The 19,235-nt window shown below is 53.9% G+C and overlaps 2 protein-coding genes across 2 annotated transcripts; both read left to right on the top strand.

The window, feature by feature from the left end:
• Positions 1 to 285: 285 nt before the first annotated feature.
• On the top strand, positions 286 to 2,457 carry LOC103648255 (non-specific lipid transfer protein GPI-anchored 2). Its single transcript, XM_020548736.3, is given in 4 exon segments — positions 286 to 1,564; positions 1,682 to 1,750; positions 1,867 to 1,911; positions 1,914 to 2,457. Coding segments are annotated over 4 exon segments (663 nt in total). The 5' UTR covers positions 286 to 1,215; the 3' UTR covers positions 2,114 to 2,457.
• A 3,599-nt stretch (positions 2,458 to 6,056) lies between these two features.
• Positions 6,057 to 6,920, top strand: LOC103648254 (lipid transfer protein). The gene has a single exon (NM_001348391.1). The coding sequence runs from the start codon at positions 6,105 to 6,107 to the stop codon at positions 6,648 to 6,650; it is 546 nt and encodes a 181-aa protein (NP_001335320.1). The 5' UTR covers positions 6,057 to 6,104; the 3' UTR covers positions 6,651 to 6,920.
• The last annotated feature ends 12,315 nt before the right edge of the window (positions 6,921 to 19,235 follow it).

Genomic DNA, 19,235 nt, shown 5'->3' with positions numbered 1-19,235 from the left:
TACAAATCGTGACATATATCAAAGTCTGCATGATACTGATGGTTGCAATGTAGTGGTGAAATAACTAGATTAAAATAACAAAATTTATGTATGGCTAAGATCACAAATTGATTATGAAACATTTTCTCATAACAATATAACACAGATTTTGTATATAAGTTATCGTAGTATACTGGTATTATATATTCCCGTTGCAACGCACGGGCATCCAGCTAGTACTCAATAACGTTAACACCTTTTGGTAACGCGGTTGCTAAACTGGCAGTGCATCTCATTTAGAGAACAAAAGTCAGAAGCAAGTTACATAAGGACTCAATCAAACATAACGCAACAAACAAAAAAAACCAAGTTACAGGTTAGAAAATTGTTTTTGCAAGGCTCACAAGCAACAAGTAAAGAACTTTCTTGCAAGAGTTATAGGTACCTTCAAAAATAGTCTTTACAAAAAAACATTATTTCGTAAAAAAAGCATCGATGCCTCATTTTCACCAAAGCGGTAGCAAACCACGACTGTTCAACTTTTTTTAACCCAAAGCAAAGTCAGAAGTGAACAAAGACATATCGGTTCACTTTGTCGGATGCAAAGCCTCTCCGGCGAAGATTGTGTGCCTAGAAAAAAAAACAAGTATCTAGGATACAATAACTAGATTACCCTTGCACGAATGAATAATGGTAAGCAAGCAATTTAAAAGTACTTTAGAATTTTATATAGGAACTAACGAAAGCGGCACTCTCTATAAATAACCTTTGGCACGTACTATGAAAAGACATAAAATAGAGAATCGATTAAATAATTCACCCTAGAAATTTTGTTTTTTTTTTGAGTGAGTAATCTTGCTCGAGACTAGTCGAATTCTTTAGTGTTGGTCAACCGTCACGCGTGTCTTTACAAGAGAATGAGAGGTGAAAGCAAGGGGCGTGGTTCCTTGGAAGATGGACGTGAAGGTGACGAACCCTGCCTACCCGGCAGGACACACGTGTCACCATCAATCAATCAATCAACTGCGATACTGCAGTGCAGAATAGATGGGATTAGCTGAGGTAGTTATGCTACCATAACCGACTCCCTAACTACCAGCCCGCATATGAGCGCCGGCGATCGATGCATAAACGCGCGCCGAGCATTCGATCGAGCGACACCGCAACGCTCGAACTGAAGACTGCATTCTGCAAACAGCAACACGACAAGCAGGAGCAGCAGCTAAAGCAGCAGATATGGATCGATCGATGGGGCTGATGACAACGATCAGGCTGCTGGCGGCGGCGGCGCTGCTGGTGCTGGCGTCGGGGCAGCAGCAGCCGCCGGCGGCGGCCTCGTGCACGGCGTCGCTGCTCACCAGCTTCACCCCGTGCTTCAGCTTCCTGACCAGCAGCAACGGCAGCAGCGGGTCTCCGCCGACGCGGGAGTGCTGCCGGTCGCTGGCGGCGCTGGTGGACGCCGGCACCGGCTGCGCGTGCCTCGTGCTCACGGGCGCCGTGCCGCTCGGAGTGCCCGTCAACCGGACGCTCGCCGTGTCGCTGCCCAGGGCCTGCGACTCCATGTCCGTCCCGCTGCAGTGCCGAGGTACGTGTCGTCGCTCGGCGTGCGTGCGACTCCATGCATATCATGTCCGTACGTCGTCCCACAGGATGATGCTATAGCTACTAGCTAACCCGTCGCTGTGCTGTGCTGTGCATGTAGACACGTCGGCTCAGAGCCCGGCCACCGGCCCCGTCGCAGCAGACACGCCGCCCGCCACGCCCGCGTCGCGTAAGAGCACGAAACCCTTGCTGCTGTTCCGTCCTTCTGTGAGCTCAGCTGACCAACACCAGCAGCTGGTTCGGTTCGCTCGTTCTGACGTCCTCTCTCGATTCAAACGTGTGCAGCGGCGGCAGCGACGACGCCGGACGCTCCCACGGCGACGCCACCGGTGACACAGGGGCGGGAGGCGGTCCTGCCCACCAGCGGCTCCGCCCGGAGAGCCAGCGCCCGCGTCGCCGCGACGCCGGCGCTGGTGCTGCTGCTCCTGCTCGCCGTTGCGGCCGCGCTTGTGTGATCGCGCACGGCGGTGCGCTATATATATTGTCTGGTGGAGTGCTTTGTTTGGTGCAGTGGTGCTTGATTAATTTGTAGCATTGTAGCACTGTATTAACTGTACGTACGTATATTTGTTTGGCCACGAATGTTATACAAGCAGTGCTTCTGTGCAAGCGTGCAAATAAACCATCTAATCCATTAGATTACGATCCAACCATAGATACAACCATAATTTGTTAGGGTTTTTTTATAAAGATTATTGAGCTGGTGGTGGAAGGATTTAAGTGTTAAATATGACATACGGTTGGATCACGATCTAATGTATCAAATGGTTTGCTTACACACTTGCACAGAAGGACTGCTTGCATAACAGTCGTTGTCTGTTTGTTTGCGATTGATGGCTCTGTTACAAATAGTATATATGTGCAATTGTTCTGTCACTTGTGCAATTGACTTGCACGCCCACAATCAATTTAAGCTAAAAATTTGAGTTGACAAAGAGGTGAGCAATTCACTCTCTAACACTTTTCGGAACAGGAGCCGATCAACAATTATTTTCAAACTCGAGAGCTCAAGCTCTCTTTACCAAACTAATTTAAATAAAAAAGTTGTCAACTAAAAAGTTGAATAACTTTTGAAGTTCTACAACTTTTATTTTCATTATTTTTTCTCATTCGAGATCGTTTGCAAAATTTGCATTTTAAATTTAACAAATCTAGATGTAATTTTTGATAGTCGAGATGATTTCAAATAAAAAAAAGTTGTCGCCTATAAAGTTTCATAACTTCTCGAGATCTATAGCTTTTATTTTTGGTAGTTTTATCATCCGAGGTCGTTCAAAAAACTCAAAAAAATAAGAATACAAATGATTTCTAGTGACAGATTTCTTAAGAAAACGCCACTAGAAATCGTGGATTTCTGCAGATCGTTTTCTTAGCGAAACGTCTGTAGAAATATGATTTCTACTGACGATTTTATTAAGAAACCGCCTGCAAAAATAGCACCGGCAGTTGATAACCGAATTCACCTGTAAAAATTAGATCTCACCGTTAGGGCCGGGCATTTGTTTTTTTTGAAACTTTGGTTCGGTTTTAAAAAAACTTTGGTTTTCTAGGCATTAGAAACCGATCGGTTTTCTAGAAAATGAAAAACCAAGAAGTTCGGTTTCGTTTTTTACTTCGGTTTCTCGGTAAAAACTGAATACCAAACTTATACTCAAGAGAACACATACAACAAGTTTACATGATAGATTACATATAATTTTAAAAAGTAAAAATTATATAGATACAAGTATTTAGAGATACATTATACATCATATATAAATAAACGAATAACAATTTGAACGGGAAAAGTGTCCTTGGACCATTTCTATAATTGTTTTGGTGATTAGATGCCCAACACATTGTTTTAAACTCATACGTGGTAATTAGATGAGAAGTGCACATCAAAGAACAAGGTATGTTTCTAGACTTAGTAAATTGTTTTTTTAGTACTAACATGTTTATCTAAGTGCTAGAAACATTGCCAAGAAAAGAGGAAAAAGTTGGAGGAGAATTGGTTGTGATCAGCCAAACCAGCACCAGCCTGTGGCGCACCGGACAGTGTACGGTGCCCAGGCTGGCCCGGCGGTGAACTCGCTGATCTCGAGAATCGGCGGGGCGACGTGGCTATAAATCACCGGACTGTCCGGTGAGCCATCAACGCTTGCACTCGAGACTCCGGCGACGGACTCGTCGCTCTCGGGAAAAAGTTAAGGCGCTACGGCTAAAATTCACTGGACTGTCCGGTGTACACCGGACTGTCCGGTGAGCCAAAGGCGCCCACAGCCAACGGTCGTCTGCGTGATCAACGGGCGGCATGTGGCCGAGCCAACGGTCGGATTGTCACACTGGACAGTGTCCGGTGCGCCAATGGGACCGAACGGTCGACTGCGCCAGAAAAGGAAGGAAATCGGGCACCGGACAGGGACTGTTCATGTCCGGTGGAGCACCGGACTGTCCGGTGCGCCACCCGACAGAAGGCAAGAATTGCCTTCCAATTTGATCTCCAACGGCTCCTAGCTGTCTTGGGCAATAAAAAGGACTCCTAGACGCATGGAGCAGTACACCAAGCACTCTCTAACATCCTAAGACACCTAGACTCCGTCTCCACGCATTTGGATCGTTGTGTTAGTGATTTGAGCTTCGTTTGAGTTGTGAACTCCCTGCGCCGTGTTTTGAGCTCAAATCTTGGCTTGTGCGTGTGTGTGTGCTGCGAATTGAGTCTTGCGTGTGTTGTTTTCCCTCCCTTACTCTTGTGTTTCTCTTGTGATCAAACACTGTAAGGGCGAGAGGCTCCAGCTTGTGGAGATTCCTCGCAAACGGGAAAAGACTACTGAGGAAGATAACCGTGGTACTCAAAGCTGATCATTGGATCACTTGAGAGGGATTGAGTGCAATCCTTGACCGAAGGAGGTCACCACAACGTGGAGTAGGCATTGGCCGAACCACGGGATAAATCACTATGTCCTGTGTCCATGTTCTTTGTGATTAGTTTTCTTCTAAAGTTCACACTTTAGCAACTTGGTTTTAATTGCACTAACATTTCTTAACCAAGTGTTGGCTATTTAGTGTTGAATTTTACAGGATCACCTATTCACCCCCTCTAGGTGCTCTCACAATTTAATTGCTTCACACATTTAGTTCACATAATCGAATAGCCAAATTTTAGAATTGATAAAGTTTGGTATTCGGTTTTTTTTGGTATTTCGGTACGATATGCGGTAAAAACCGATTACGATACCGAAAACCGAACTTCTAAGACACAAAACCGAAACTGAACCGACATACGAAAAAACCGAAATTTCGGTTCGGTTCGGTTCGATTTTCGGTTTATGGTAAAAAAAAGTGCCCGCTCCTACTCACCGTAGGCTTTAAGCTTTTTTCTACTAATGGTAGCTAGCATACCATGACAAGATTTTATATTTAAACCAAACTAACTAATTTGTAAGGTTCCGGGTAAATGTTTCCTGAAAACCTTTCCGGGTAATAGTTCGGCAGCTGCTACAGTATTCTGTGAGGTTAGCATACGCGACACGAGCAAAACACATGGGGTGGTTGCATCTGCCTGCGTAAACAAGAGCAAAGTAGATGATACTTGCTACCGAAAGGTGTCGTCAGCTGCTAACTAACCGGCCCTTTTCTTTCTTAACCACTGCAAACTAACTTTTGATTGGCTCTGACGACGAGCGAGAGATCCGACGCGCAGGAAACAGGCAGGGAATGCAGCAAAAGGAGCCAATGCTTTCTTTCTTTCTTTTTTCTTTTTTTTAAAAAAAAAACAAATCATGATTAGCCGGCCCGTATGGAACGTCCAAAGCTCACCAATGATATGCGAGATCGTTAAAGGCGAGTTCTTTCACGTCGAGGACAATTATTATTGTTCCGGAAAAAAAGAAGAGCTGTGAAATCCCGAAGCACTTGCTCTTCTTCTTCCTCACGCAAACGCAAGTGATGTCTAGAACAACCTCCTCCTCTTCCGTCTCCACCGTTAGTTGTCGTTCGCCAGTCACACCGGCCAACCTGGTGGATTCTAACTCTAGCCGTGTCAGCGTTGGAGATAACACGGCTGCGCCGAGATGATCGACGGCACACACGACACACCTGGTCCGAGTCCGACATCAAGTCTGAATTGGTGACGACGAAAGTTCAGATTTTCAGACAGCACACGCGGGTCAAGACTCAAGAGTCCATGTCCATGGCTGAATTTCTGGAATCTGGAAGCGATGGCTGCTGCACCTGCATACGCATACTTGCACAGCATAACAAACAACTCCTGCACGCAAACCATTTTCCTTTTGGCCGGAGTTGGAAGGAAAGGTCGGCTGCTCACCTGCTTAACCAACCACCATGTCTGTCTGTCGGCCTGTCCGTGGTCGACTGCTCGTCGTTCCCACCATTCCACACCACACCACGCTCCACGCCTCCTCAAGAAAGAAACCCAGCTATAAAACCGCTCGCGATCCCCAGGTCCACTGGCTCAGATCACACACACCACCAAAGGCCAAAGCGGGACGGGAGCCACAGAGATAGCTAGCAAGAAACCACAGATGGCGGCGATAGCGGCGGCCACCCAGGCGGCGGCGACGGTGCTACTGCTCGCGGCGCTGGTGCTGGCGGCGGGACCGGGCGGGGCGCGGGCGCAGTCGGCGTCGCCGTCGAGCCAGTGCACGTCGGCGCTGGTGAGCCTGTCGCCGTGCCTCAGCTACATCTCCGGGAACGTGTCGGCGGCGCCGCCGTCGTGCTGCGCGCAGCTGGGCAAGGTGGTGCAGTCGGACCCGCAGTGCCTGTGCGTGGCGCTCAGCGCGGACCCGGCGTCGCTGGGCCTCACCGTCAACCGCACCCGCGCGCTGGGCCTCCCCGACGCATGCAAGGTCACGACGCCCGACGTCAGCAGCTGCAAGGGCGGCGCCGCCGCCGCGGGGGGAGCGCCTGTGGCGACGCCCGCGGGGCAGACGGCGCCGGCCACGGGGTCCAAGACGACGCCCGCCACGTCGTCCGTGCCCGGTGCCGCCGCGTCGCCGCCGGGCTCGGCTGCCCGTCTCGTCGCCGGCTTCTTCGTCGCCGCGGCCGTCGTCGCTGGCTTCGCCGCGTGATCCGAAGCTAGCTTCGGTACCGTTTGTGCGCGTAGGAATCGCAGCGGAGTTTGTGTTGTTTGTTTCATCGGTGGTGGTGGTGCATTTGTGATTCGTTCAGTGGCCGTGAGAGAGAGCCGTCTCTTATTCATCGATCGACTCGATTCGTCACAGCAATCGCGCATCGCTCTGAATAAAGACATCGCCTGTCTCGGTTTTTTCTTTATTGCTTCTCATTTGGCTATGAGAAAATTTAAGCTACTCCCTAATAAGGGGTGATTATAATCTCCCAAACAAACACTCCCTAAATCATTAATAGCTGGTGAGCTGGTTTGGTGATAATACAATTAGAGTTGATTGAGGAGATTTTGAATAGTAAGAGATTTCCTTCTATCAGGGTGTTAGTTTACTTTGTAACGATTCCTGCTAAAAAATGATGAATTTGTACTAATATTGATGAGCTAGAAAAGTTCCAAGCCTCAATCTAATCTAAGACTGTCTTCAGGACGTTAGTTCCAAGGTGATAATACAATTAGAGTTGATGAGCTAGAACAGTTCCAAGTGGTGATGAATTCGCACTAAAATTTCCTTCTCTCAGGACGTTAGTTACAACCCTGAACCCTAAACCTCTGCCTGAAAAACACTATACACCCGCTATAGATACCCGCTATGGATGTACAGAAAGTACGAAACACGAAAGTCCGGCTCGAAGCACGTTTTTTAGTCCGGTAAGAGCCTAGTCCGGCTCGCTTTTATACGGGGCGGGGCCGACACGAATATGCAGGTTAGGCCCGAACAGGAAACTAAGCACGGCGGGCTAGCTCGGCACGACCCGTTTACCTCTAAGCCCGTCAAATTCGTTTTTTGTACTAAATCATGCTTACCGTCCCGTTTAGACCGTTTTTAACATGCTTTTTCCGTGCTTACCGGGTCGTCCCGACCCGTTTAGGCCCACAGCGGGCCGGGCTCAGACAGGAGAATGACCCCGCGGGCTTAGACAACCCGGTCCGGTTTTCTAACCGTGCCTAGCGAGCTGGACCTAAAACGGTTTGGGCTTCATCGGGCTCGGGCCGGGCTACCCGTTTGGCCATCTCTAACACCGATCTGTGGTCAGAGAAACAGGACTCTCCGCGGACGTAAGACAGCTTGTCGGGTACCATAATTAGGGGTACCCCCAACGCTCCTAATCACGGTCGGTTAACACCCTCAGACCAACTGACGAGTGCGGTTCAAGCCAAGACTTCGTCTACCCGAAGGACGCGATCTTACCCGAGCCCAGCCTCGGGTTGGAACAGTGGTCCCAGACGAATTCACGTCTCGCCCAAGGGCCTCCTCAGACGGCAGGTGCCCCCTCGGCTCTCCCGAGGCCCGGCTCGGGCAGGCTTCGTTGTGAAGCAACCTTGGCCATACCGCCTCACCAACCAACCGCTTCGCAGGCGCATTAAATACGGGGGATGCCTGACGACGTATCCTGACACACGCGCCTCAGTCGGCCAGGCCGAAGTGACCGCAGTCACTTCGCCCCTCCTCTTTACTGTCCGATATGACAGGAAAACAACACCGCTCGCTCCGCTTCGACTGCCGTGTCAGCCACCCCGGCAACGACTGACAACAGGTCACGATCAACCACCGAGCTCAAGCCTCGGGCGCAACAGGAAGCTCCGCCTCGCCCGACCTCACGCTCCGGCCTCACGAGGAGGTCTCCGCCTCGCCCGACCTCAGGCTCCGGCCTCGGGAGGAGGTCTCCGCCTCGCCCGACCCCCGGACTCGGCCTCGACCCCGGTCTCGGGAGGAATCGCGTCCTCGTCCGACCCCGGCCTCGACCACAAGAGAAGTCTCCGCCTCGACCGACCCCGGGCTCGGACTAACCATGCTGATAGGGGATGCATCATTCCCCTACTCCTAGCCTGCTCAGGCTACAAGGAACAAGACCGGCGTCCCATCTGGCTTACCCCGGCGACGGGTAATGATGGTGCCCCGCGTGCGCCATGACACCGGTGGCTCTCCGTCCCTTACGACAGCAAGAAGACGTCAGCAGGGTCCTCGTCGCGCTGCCAGCTGTGCTCCTACAGGACTCAGGCGCTCCTCCGGCGGCCACGCCATCACATGTACAGCGCCCAAGCTCTCCCCCGACGGCCACGTTGGCATGTACACAGGGCTTAGGCACTCCACTGCCGGACACATTAGCGCATAGCTACGCCCCCCGTTGTACACCTAGACTCTCTCCTTGCCTCTATAAAAGGGAGTCCAGGGCCACCCTGAAGGGGGGTTCGCGCGAGGAAAGCGGCGGACGAGCTCTGTGTCCCCCCCCCCCTCTCTCTCTCCCTCACGCGACACGCTTGTAACCCCTACTGCGATCGGCACCCCTGGTGCAGGATAATACAAGGCTTGTCCCACATCTTGTGTTCCATCCCGCGCAAACCCATCTGGGCAGGGACATGCAGCGACAATTTACTCGTCGGTCCAGGGACCCCCCCCCGGGGTCGAAACGCCGACAGTTGGCGCGCCAGGTAGGGGTCTGCTGCGTGTTAACGAACACCTTCCCGTTGAGATCCAAATGGGGAGTCTTCAGCAACCTCTCCAGCCCGGGACGGTGCTCCGCTTCGGGAGTCTTGAGTTCATGTCCCTCGACGGCAGCTACGACATGGTACTCCTCCCCCCGCGGCGCGACGACAACGACGGTCTTCGATTCGCACGGCGACGACGAGCTCTACGACAGCATCTCCTCGCGACAGAAGAGGAGCACTCCGGTCCTCCCCGCCACCCTCCTCATCGGAGGAGGCGGAGACGGGGCAACCATGGCCACGCAGGAGGCGGCACATTGTCGGCTGTCGCACCAGAGCGAGTCGACGACGCCGGCACTCCCCCGCGGGACATGTCGGACATTGCCCTCGCACCTGAGGCGACGGCGGGTGTCACTTCCCCGCGACGTGTCAGCCCCAAGCGGACTGATGACGCCAGCACCCTCGCGAAGGACTTGCTGGGCATTACCCTCGTACCTGAGATGACGGTGTGCACCGCCTCCGACGCGACTTCACCACCGTCCAACGACCAAGAGGTACCGTCCGTTTTCCATCCCATACCTTTTCAGTTCAGCTTCGATCCACCTAGCGACCCCGCAATGGTGAGCGCCTTCGTAAAGGCGTATCCAAACCTTCCGGGGTACCACATGTGGTCGACTTGGGACCGACTGACAGCCGTCTCGACCTTCGGACCGGTGGGTTCTGAGGAGGAGGACATCCCTGACTCCGGTTGGGATTTCTCTGCCCTCAATGACCCCGGTGCCATGCGGGGCTTCATGTCCGCATGTGACCACTGCCTCTCTGGTTGTTCTGACGATGGCCATGACCTTGACGACGAGGGTTATGACCCAAGTCGCGAATGCTTCCACGTCGATCAGGGAGATCACAACGAAGGCAACCACCTCGGTATGCCAAAGGTTGACGATCCCCCTGGGCCCTCATCTCGTGTTGACATCCTGCGGGAGCTAGCTGTCGTCCCAGTCCCTGCGGGGGGTCAGGACATACAGCTCGAGCAAATCCGTGAGATGTAGGCACGGGTCGACGGGGAAGCAGGCCGGCTTGTACAGCTCCGATAGAACATCGAACAGGAGTGGGCAGGCCGATCACTCGCCGGAGAAGCCTATCACCAGGCCCAAGACATCCGGCACCGCATCGTCGATAATGCCAGGGCAGCGCTGCCTCCGGCCGTCAGCAGGTTCGGCCAAGACCTAGCTGCAGCGGCGATGCTGCTTCGGGCCATGCCGGAGCCATCCACCACCGAGGGACGGCGCATCCAGGGCGAACTCAAGAATCTTCTAGAGGGCGCTGCGGTTCGACGAGCCGAAAGCTCCGCCTCCCGTAGGCGAGCTGACCCCTCGGAGCATCACGCGGTGTCCTCCCGGCGCATTCGGGAAGCCTCGGTCCATCCCGAGTGTACACGGGACGAGGCGCCCACCGCCCAGGAACGCCTCGGCAACGAGCACCACCATCTCGACCATCGAGCCCGCCTCGACGAGAAGGTGCGCCGAGGCTACCATCCCAGGCGTGGGGGACGCTGCAACAGCGAGGAGGACTGCAGTCCTTCACCCGAACCACCCAGCCCGCGAGTCTTCAGCCGGGCCATACGACGAGCACCGTTCCCTGCCCGTTTCCGAGCCCCGACTACTATCACCAAGTACTCAGGGGAGACCAGGCTGGAGCTGTGGCTCGCGGACTACCGACTGGCCTGCCAGTTGTGAGGGGCGGATGATGACAACCTCATCATCCGTAATCTACCCCTTTTCCTCTCCGACGCGCCCGAGCCTGGCTAGAGCATCTGCCTCCTGCGCAGATCTCCGACTGGGATGATCTGGTCAAAGCTTTCGCGGAGAACTTCCAAGGCACGTACGTGCGCCCTGGGAACTCGTGGGACCTTCGAAGCTGTCGCCAGCGGCCAGGGGAGTCCCTTCGAGAGTACATCCGATGGTTTTCGAAGCAGCGCACCGAGCTGCCCAACGTTACCGACTCGGATGTCATCGGGGCTTTCCTTGCCGGCACCACTTGTCGGGACCTGGTGAGCAAACTGGGGCGCAAGACTCCCACCCGCGCGAGCGAACTAATGGACGTCGCCACCAAGTTCGCCTCGGGTCAAGAGGCGGTCGAAGCCATCTTCCGGAAGGACAAGCAGCCTCAGGGGAGCCGAAGACAGACACCCCTGAGGTGTCTGCCCAGCGGGGCACGAAGAGGAAGGCCAAAAACAAGTCGCGAGCGAAGCGCGACGCCGCAGACGCGAATCTCGTCGCTGCGGCCGAGCACAGGAACCCTCATAAACCACCTGGAGGGCCCGGCGCGTTCGACAAGATGCTCAAAGAGTCGTGCCCCTATCACCAGGGGCCCGTCAAACACACCCTCGAAGAATGTACATGCTCCGACGCCACTTCCATAAGACCGGGCCCCCGGCGGAGGATGGCAAGGGCCATGACAACGACAAGAAGGAGGGCGGCAAGGAAGAGGGATTCCCGGAAGTTCATAACTGCTTCATGATCTACGGCGGGCAGGCGGCGAACGCCTCGGCTCGGCACCGCAAGCAGGAGCGCCGCGAAGTCTGCTTGGTGAAGGTGGCGGGGCCAGTCTACCTAGACTGGTCCGACAAGCCTATCACCTTCGACCAAGGCGACCACCCCGACTTCGTGCCGAGCCCGGGAAGGTACCCGCTCGTCGTCGATCCGATCATCGGCAACGTTAGGCTCTCTAAGGTCCTCATGGACAGGGGCAGCGGCCTTAACATCATCTACGCCGAGACCCTGGAACTCTTAGGGTTGATCGATCCGAAGTCCGGGCCGGTGCGGCACCCTTCCACGGGATCATGCCCGGGAAGCGAATCCACCCCCTCGGACGGATTGACTTACCCATCTGCTTCGAAACTCCCTCAAACTTCTGAAAGGAAGCTCTCACCTTTGAGGTCATCGGGTTCCGAGGAACCTACCATGCAGTGTTGGGAAGACCGTGCTACGCCAAGTTCATGGCCGTCCCCAACTACACCTACCTCAAGCTCAAGATGTCGGGCCCGAATGGGATCATCACTGTCGGGTCCACATACCGCCACGCGTACGAATGCGACATGGAGTGCGTGGAGTACGCCGAGGCTCTCACCGAGTCCGAGGCCCTCATCGCCGACCTTGAACGCCTCTCCAAGGAGGCGCCCAACGTGAAGCGGCACGCCGGCAACTTCGAACCGGTTGAGGCGGTCAAGTCCGTCTCTCTCGACCCCAGCAACGACGCCAGCAAGCGAGTTCGGATCGGCTCCGAGCTCGACCCCAAATAGGAAGCAGTCCTCGTCGACTTTCTCCGCGCAAACGCCGAAGTCTTTGCATGGAGTCCCTCGGACATGCCCGACATACCGAGGGATGTCGCCGAGCACTCACTGGACATCAGAGCTGGAGCCCGGCCCGTGAAGCAAACCCTGCGCCGTTTCGATGAGGAAAAGCGCAGGGCCATAGGTGAGGAGATCCACAAGCTACTCGCAGCAGGGTTCATCAAGAGGTATTCCATCCCGAATGGTTAGCTAACCCTATTCTTGTAAGGAAGAAGGATGGGAAATGGAGGATGTGTGTAGACTATACTGGTCTAAACAAAGCATGTCCGAAAGTTCCCTACCCTCTACCTCACATCGATCAAATCGTGGACTCCACAGCTGGGTGCGAAACCCTGTCGTTCCTTGATGCCTACTCAGGCTATCACCAAATCAAGATTAAAGAGTCTGATCAGCTCGGGACTTCTTTCATCACACCTTTTGGCATGTACTGTTACACCACAATGTCATTTGGATTGAGGAATGTGAAAGCTCTCTTGTGGGTTTTGGTGTTTGGATGACAACTCAATTAAAGGACTAACAAGTGTGCTAAGTGTTGAACATGTGCTTAATGTAAAGCTAACAGGGTTCAACACAAGTGAACAAGTGTGATGGTCCAAGGACTAGACGATGGATAGATAATGGGCATCACAAGTAAGATGGACATTGCAAAAGTGATACTCGGGTGCATAGCTCGGAGACAACTGATCAGCCAAGGATGGAGGCAAGAAGAGCTTCGAGGTACCAAGTGCACGGGAGAAGGTCAAAGAGGCTGAGGAACCCAAAGCCAAGGGTGAAGGAGAAGACTTGCAAAGTCAAGGGTGATCGAGTTGAGAAGAGCTATGGCACATCAAGGATCACTACATAGGGACGTGACTTACAACCAATGAGGAAACATCTATAGTTATGTGGTGTAAGTCATAAGGCTCAAGACCAAGCTCTAAGAAGAAGATCAAGGTCACTAGAACGAGAACAAATGTCAAAAACAGAACGGGAAGCAACCCAAAAGAGCTAAGTGCACTATGACCTTTAGTTTGGGTTGTTCTATGATTGGAGATATTCTATGTGACCTTTGCAGGATGTTGGAGCTCAGAAATATCAATCTAGATCAAGTTAAGCTGACTTGATGATTTATGAGTCCAACATCAACCTTAAGCATGTCAAGTGCTAGAGAAGTGAAATTCCAAGAGGAGGTATGTTTCCAGACCCAATACATTGTTTTTTGAGTACAAACATGTTTGTCTAAGTGCTGGAAACAGAAAGAAAAGAAGAAGAAAAGAAAAGGAAAAGTGTTGGCTATGAGCAGCCAACTTCAGCTCGGCTTGGCACACCGGACTGTCCGGTGGTGCACCGGACAGTGTCCGGTGCGCCAGGCTGAACTCCGGTGTACAGGCTGCTCTCGGGAGAAGTAGGCGGCGTACGACTATAATTCACCGGACTGTCCGGTGAGCCAACGGTCGGCTGGGCCAACAGTCGACCGCGCAATCCACACGTGACGCGTGGCCGAGCCAACGGTCAGATGGGGGCACCGGACTATCCGGTGTGCACCGGACAGTGTCCGATGCGCCAACGGCTCCAAAACTGACGGTCGTCTACGCCAGTTATGGAAGGAAATCGGGCACCAGACAGTGTCCGGTGGTGCACCGGACTGTCTGGTGCGCCACCCGACAGAAGGCGAGGATTGCCTTCCTGGATTGCTCTCAACGGCTCCTAGGCCCCTTGCGCCTATAAAAGGGACCCCTAGGCGTCTCAAGCAGTAAACAAGTGCAGCCAACAAGTGTAGACATCACTCTGATCAATTCTCACTCTCCCTCTTGTGTGTATCTCTCTAGCTTGTGTAGAAGGCACAACTATAAGCCTTTAGAGAGTGGAGAAGAGCTGCTAAGAGCTAGAGCAAGGTCTTGAGCGTATCGTTACTCTGCAGGGGTGCTGTCAAAAAGTTTGTAAGCAGCCACAGTTTTGTTGTAACCCAACTCAATATAGTGAAAGGCTCTATCTGTCATACTGACAGATCTGAGCAAACGGAGGAAGGAGTTGAAACAGACTCCAAGCCCAGGTGTGGCTAACTCCAACGAGGACTAGGCAAGCATTTCAGGCTTGGCCGAACCTCGGGATAAATCCTTGCGTCTGTGTGCTTTGTTCCGTATTGTATTCTGACTATCTGTCTTATTCGCTTTTATATCTGCACCTCAACACTTATCTGTGGTATAAGCTTTATTTGAAGTGCAGGACATTTTGAGACAGGATCTTCTATTCCACTGCAACCTACTCGAAGGGTCTTCACTCCACTGCGTTCTAGTCTTCGAGTAGAGTGAGAATTTAAGTTTTAAAGCTATAAGTTTTATTCGCCTATTCACCCCCCCTCTAGGCGACATCCAGATCCTGTTCCCGGGCCAAAGGGAACTTTCAGAATGCAGGCGCCACTTACCAGAGGTGCATGAACCACATATTCGGAGAACACATCGGCAGAACGGTCGAGGCTTACATCGACGACATCGTTGTCAAGACGAAGAGAGCCTCCGACCTCCTCTCCGACCTTGAAACGACATTCAAGTGTCTGAGAGCGAAAGGCGTGAAACTCAATCCTGAGACGTGTGTCTTCGGAGTCCCCCGAGGCATGCTCCTTGGGTTCATCATCTCCGAGCGGGGCATCGAGGCCAACTCGGAGAAAATCACGGCCATCACCAGCATGGGACCGATCAAAGATTTGAAAGGAGTATAGAGGGTCATGGGATGCCTTGCGGCTCTAAGCCGCTTCATCTCATGCCTCGGCGAGAAAGGCTTGCCTCTGTACCATCTCTTAAGGAAGGCTGAGTGCTTCACTTGGACCCCCGAGGCCGAGGAAGCTCTCGAAAACCTTAAGGCGCTCCTTACGAAAACACCCATCCTGGTGCCTCCCACCGCAGGAGAAGCCCTCTTGATCTACATAGCCGAGACTACTCGGGTGGTCAGCGCCGCGATCATAGTCGAGAGACGAGAAGAAGGGCATGCACTGCCTGTCCAGAGGCCGGTCTACTTCATCAGTGAAGTACTTTCCGAGACCAAAGCTCGCTACCCACAGATCCAGAAGCTGCTCTACGCAGTGGTCCTGACACGACGAAAGTTGCGACACTACTTCGAGTCTCATCCGGTAACTGTGGTGTCATCCTTCCCCCTGGGGGAGATCATCTAATGCTGCGAGGCCTCGGGTAGGATAGCAAAGTGGGCGGTGGAGCTTATGGGCGAAACGCTATCGTTCGCTCCTCGGAAGGCCATAAAATCCCAGGTCTTGGCAGACTTCCTGGCTGAGTGGACCGACACCCAGTTACCGACAACTCCGATCCAGCCCGAGCTCTGGACCCTGTACTTCGATGGGTCACTCATGAAAACAGGAGCGGGCACTAGCCTGCTCTTCGTTTCACCCCTCGGAAAGCATCTCCGCTACGTCATTCGCCTCCATTTTCCGGCGTCAAACAATGTGGTCGAGTATGAAGCACTTGTTAACAGGCTACGCATCGCCGTCGAGCTAGGGGTCCGACGCCTCGACGCTCGAGGCGACTCGCAGCTTGTCATTGACCAAGTCATGAAGAACTCCCACTGCCGTGACCGAAGGATGGAAGCCTACTGCGACGAAGTCCGGCGCGTAGAGAACAAGTTCTACGGGCTGGAGCTCAACCACATCGCCCGACGGTACAATGAGACTGCGGACGAGCTGGCGAAAATAGCCTCGGGGCGAACGACAGTTCCCCGACGTCTTCTCCAGAGATCTGCATCAACCATCTGTCGAGATCGACGACGCACCCGAGCCTAAGGAAGCCTCGGCCCAGCCCGAGGCACCCTCGGCTGAGCCCGAGGTACCCTCAGCGGCACCCGAGGCACCCTCGGCCATCGAGAAAGAGGCCTTGCCCGTCGAAGAGGAACAAAATGGGGTCGCGCCAGATCCAAACTGGCAGGCCCCATACCTGGAATATCTCCTCCGGGGAGAGCCTCCCATCGACAAGACCAAAGCTCGGCGGCTAGCTCGGCGCGCCAAGTCATTCGTCCTGCTGGGTGATGAAAAAGAGCTCCACCACCGTAGCCCCTCGGGCATTCTTCAACGATGCATATCCATCACCCAAGGACAAGGGCTATTGCAAGAAATACACTCGGGGGCTTGCGGCCACCATGCAGCGCCTCGAGCCCTCGTGGGGAATGCCTTTCGATAAGGTTTCTACTGGCCAACCGCGGTGGCCGACGCCACTAGGATTGTGCGCTCCTGCCGGGGGTGTCAATTTTACGCAAAGCAGATGCATCTGCCCGCTCAGGCCTTGCAGACGATACCCATCACCTGGCCATTTGCTGTGTGGGGTCTGGACCTCATCGGACCCTTGCAGAAGGCGCCCGGGGGCTTCACGCACCTGCTGGTCGCTATCGACAAATTCTCTAAGTGGATCGAGGTCCGACCCCTAAACAGCATCAGGTCCGAGCAGGCGGTGGCATTCTTCACCAACATTATTCATCGGTTCGGGGTCCCAAACTCAATCATCACCGACAATGGCACGCAGTTCACCGGAAAAAAGTTCCTGGACTTCTGCGACGACCACCACATCCGTGTGGACTGGGCCGCCGTAGCTCATTCCATGACGAATGGGCAGGTGGAGCGTGCCAACGGTATGATTCTGCAGGGGCTCAAACCAAGGATCTACAATGACCTCAACAAGTTCAACAAGCGGTGGATGAAAGAGCTACCCTCGGTAGTCTGGAGCCTGCGGACGACACCGAGCCGCGCCACGGGTTTTACGCCATTCTTTCTAGTCTATGGGGCCGAGGCCGTCCTCCCCATGGACTTAGAATATGGCTCCCCGAGGACCAAGGCGTACGACGACCGAAGCAACCAAACCAGCCGAGAAGACGCGCTGGACCAACTCGAGGAGGCTCGAGACGTCGCCTTACTACATTCGGCACGGTACCAGCAGTTGCTGTGGCGCTACCACGCCTGAAGCGTTCGGGTCCGAGGCTTCCAAGTGGGAGACTTGGTGCTTCGCCTGCGACAGGACGCCTGAGGGCGCCACAAGCTCACTCCTCCCTGGGAAGTGCCCTTCATCATCGCCGAGATCTTGAAGCCCGGAACATACAAGCTGGCCAACGACCAAGGCGATGTCTACAGCAACGCTTAGAACATCTAACAGCTACGTCGCTTCTACCCTTGAGATATTTTAAGTCGTTCATGTACCTCATTTACGTACACAAAGTCTAACCGTCAAGGAAGGGTCGGCCTTGCCTCAGCAAATCCCGACCCTCCCTCGGGAGCTAGAAGGGGGGAACCCCCTCTGCGTCAAAATTTTCCTTGGAAAAATTTTCTACCAAAACAACCTTTGTGCTTTCGACTTCCGTATTGATAGCGGGATCCTGAGAACGACGAGAGTACACGTAAGCGGCAAGGCCGACCGAGTCGAGGAACTCCTACGCCTCCGGGATACGGATACCTCACTCATCACCTTCCACGAGAAGTAACTCACGCTCGGATAAGCGATCCTGCTACCAAACAGGTCCTAACACTTGGGTAGAAAACGACTTTCGCACCTTCTCAACTGTCCCAATAGTGGAATCCTTCGACCGAATGAGAGCGCACGTAAGCGGCAAGGCCGACCGAGCCGAGGGACTCCTACGCCTCCGGGATACGGATACCTCACTCATCACCTTCCGTGAGAAGTAACTCTCGTTCGGATAAACGATTCTGCTATTGACAGACAAGTCATGATGCTCGAAACAAGAGGAGAGAAGACGCAACTTTTTAAACACGACGATAAAGTGTTTAGGCCTCGGCGGCCGCAAAAAAGCATGCGCATGCTACAGACAAACTGTTCCTGCAGGTTCTGGCATTGGCATGGGGAGTAGCAGCACCCTCGGTGTTGATTCCACCCTCGGCGGAACCAGGCCCGGCCTCGAACGGCGACCCGGGCAAAAGGACCTCCACCTAAGGGAGGACGCCAGCACCACGTCAGCAGATGTTTTGGACAAGCTCTAGCAGTTGCTGCCACACCTTCTTCGTCCCAGGAAGCCGCCGTCTTCCGGGCCGACGAAGTCTCTTTCCGAGCTGACTCCGCATCTGTCCGCGCTAACACCACTGCCTCTGGCTCCGGCTCATCGCAGAGCAGCCGAGGTTTCCAAAAACTGAGCAAGGGAAGCCTAGAGCGGCAAGGCCGATAGAGCTGAGGGACTCCTACGCCTCCGGGATACGGACATCTCACACGTCACCTTCCGTGAAAGGCGACCGACGCTAGGTTAAGTGGTTCGGCCAGCCAACAAACAAGTCCCAGCGCTCGGAATGAGGAAGACACACAACTTCGTTCTCAAATACCCAAATGTTCAGGCCTCGATAGCCACGATGAACATACACTAGCACCCAAGGTGCCATTACAAACGGGACTCCGGTTCCGTTCCCGCGGGTATGAACAACCTCCATACCAGGGGGCCCGCGGGATGACGAACTCCAAGCGGCTCACCGGCAACCGCTCCGACAGCAGCAACAACGACCCCCACTTCGGGCGGCTAAACAGCAGCAGCGATGACCTCAGGGCCGACGCTGCTGTGACAAGGCCCTCGCCCGTGTCTCCACTCGAGGGGCAAGGACAAGCCATCAAAGCCAAAGAGTCGGGGGTCCGGCCGCAGCTGGCGCCAACGGTCTCGTCGGCGGAGAAACCTTCTCCGGTTACCACCACCTCAGCATCGACGACAGCGGCCACCTGCGTGCCAGCGCCACGCCGACGAATGGCAGACGCCCCAGCCTGCACCGGTAGATCCCCACTCAGGTCC

The sequence above is a fragment of the Zea mays genome, chromosome 2 (genome assembly GCF_902167145.1).
Source record: "Zea mays cultivar B73 chromosome 2, Zm-B73-REFERENCE-NAM-5.0, whole genome shotgun sequence".
Classification (NCBI taxonomy): domain Eukaryota; kingdom Viridiplantae; phylum Streptophyta; class Magnoliopsida; order Poales; family Poaceae; genus Zea; species Zea mays.
Note: the sequence above shows the minus strand (reverse complement) of the source record. Positions and strands in the feature narration are given on the sequence as shown.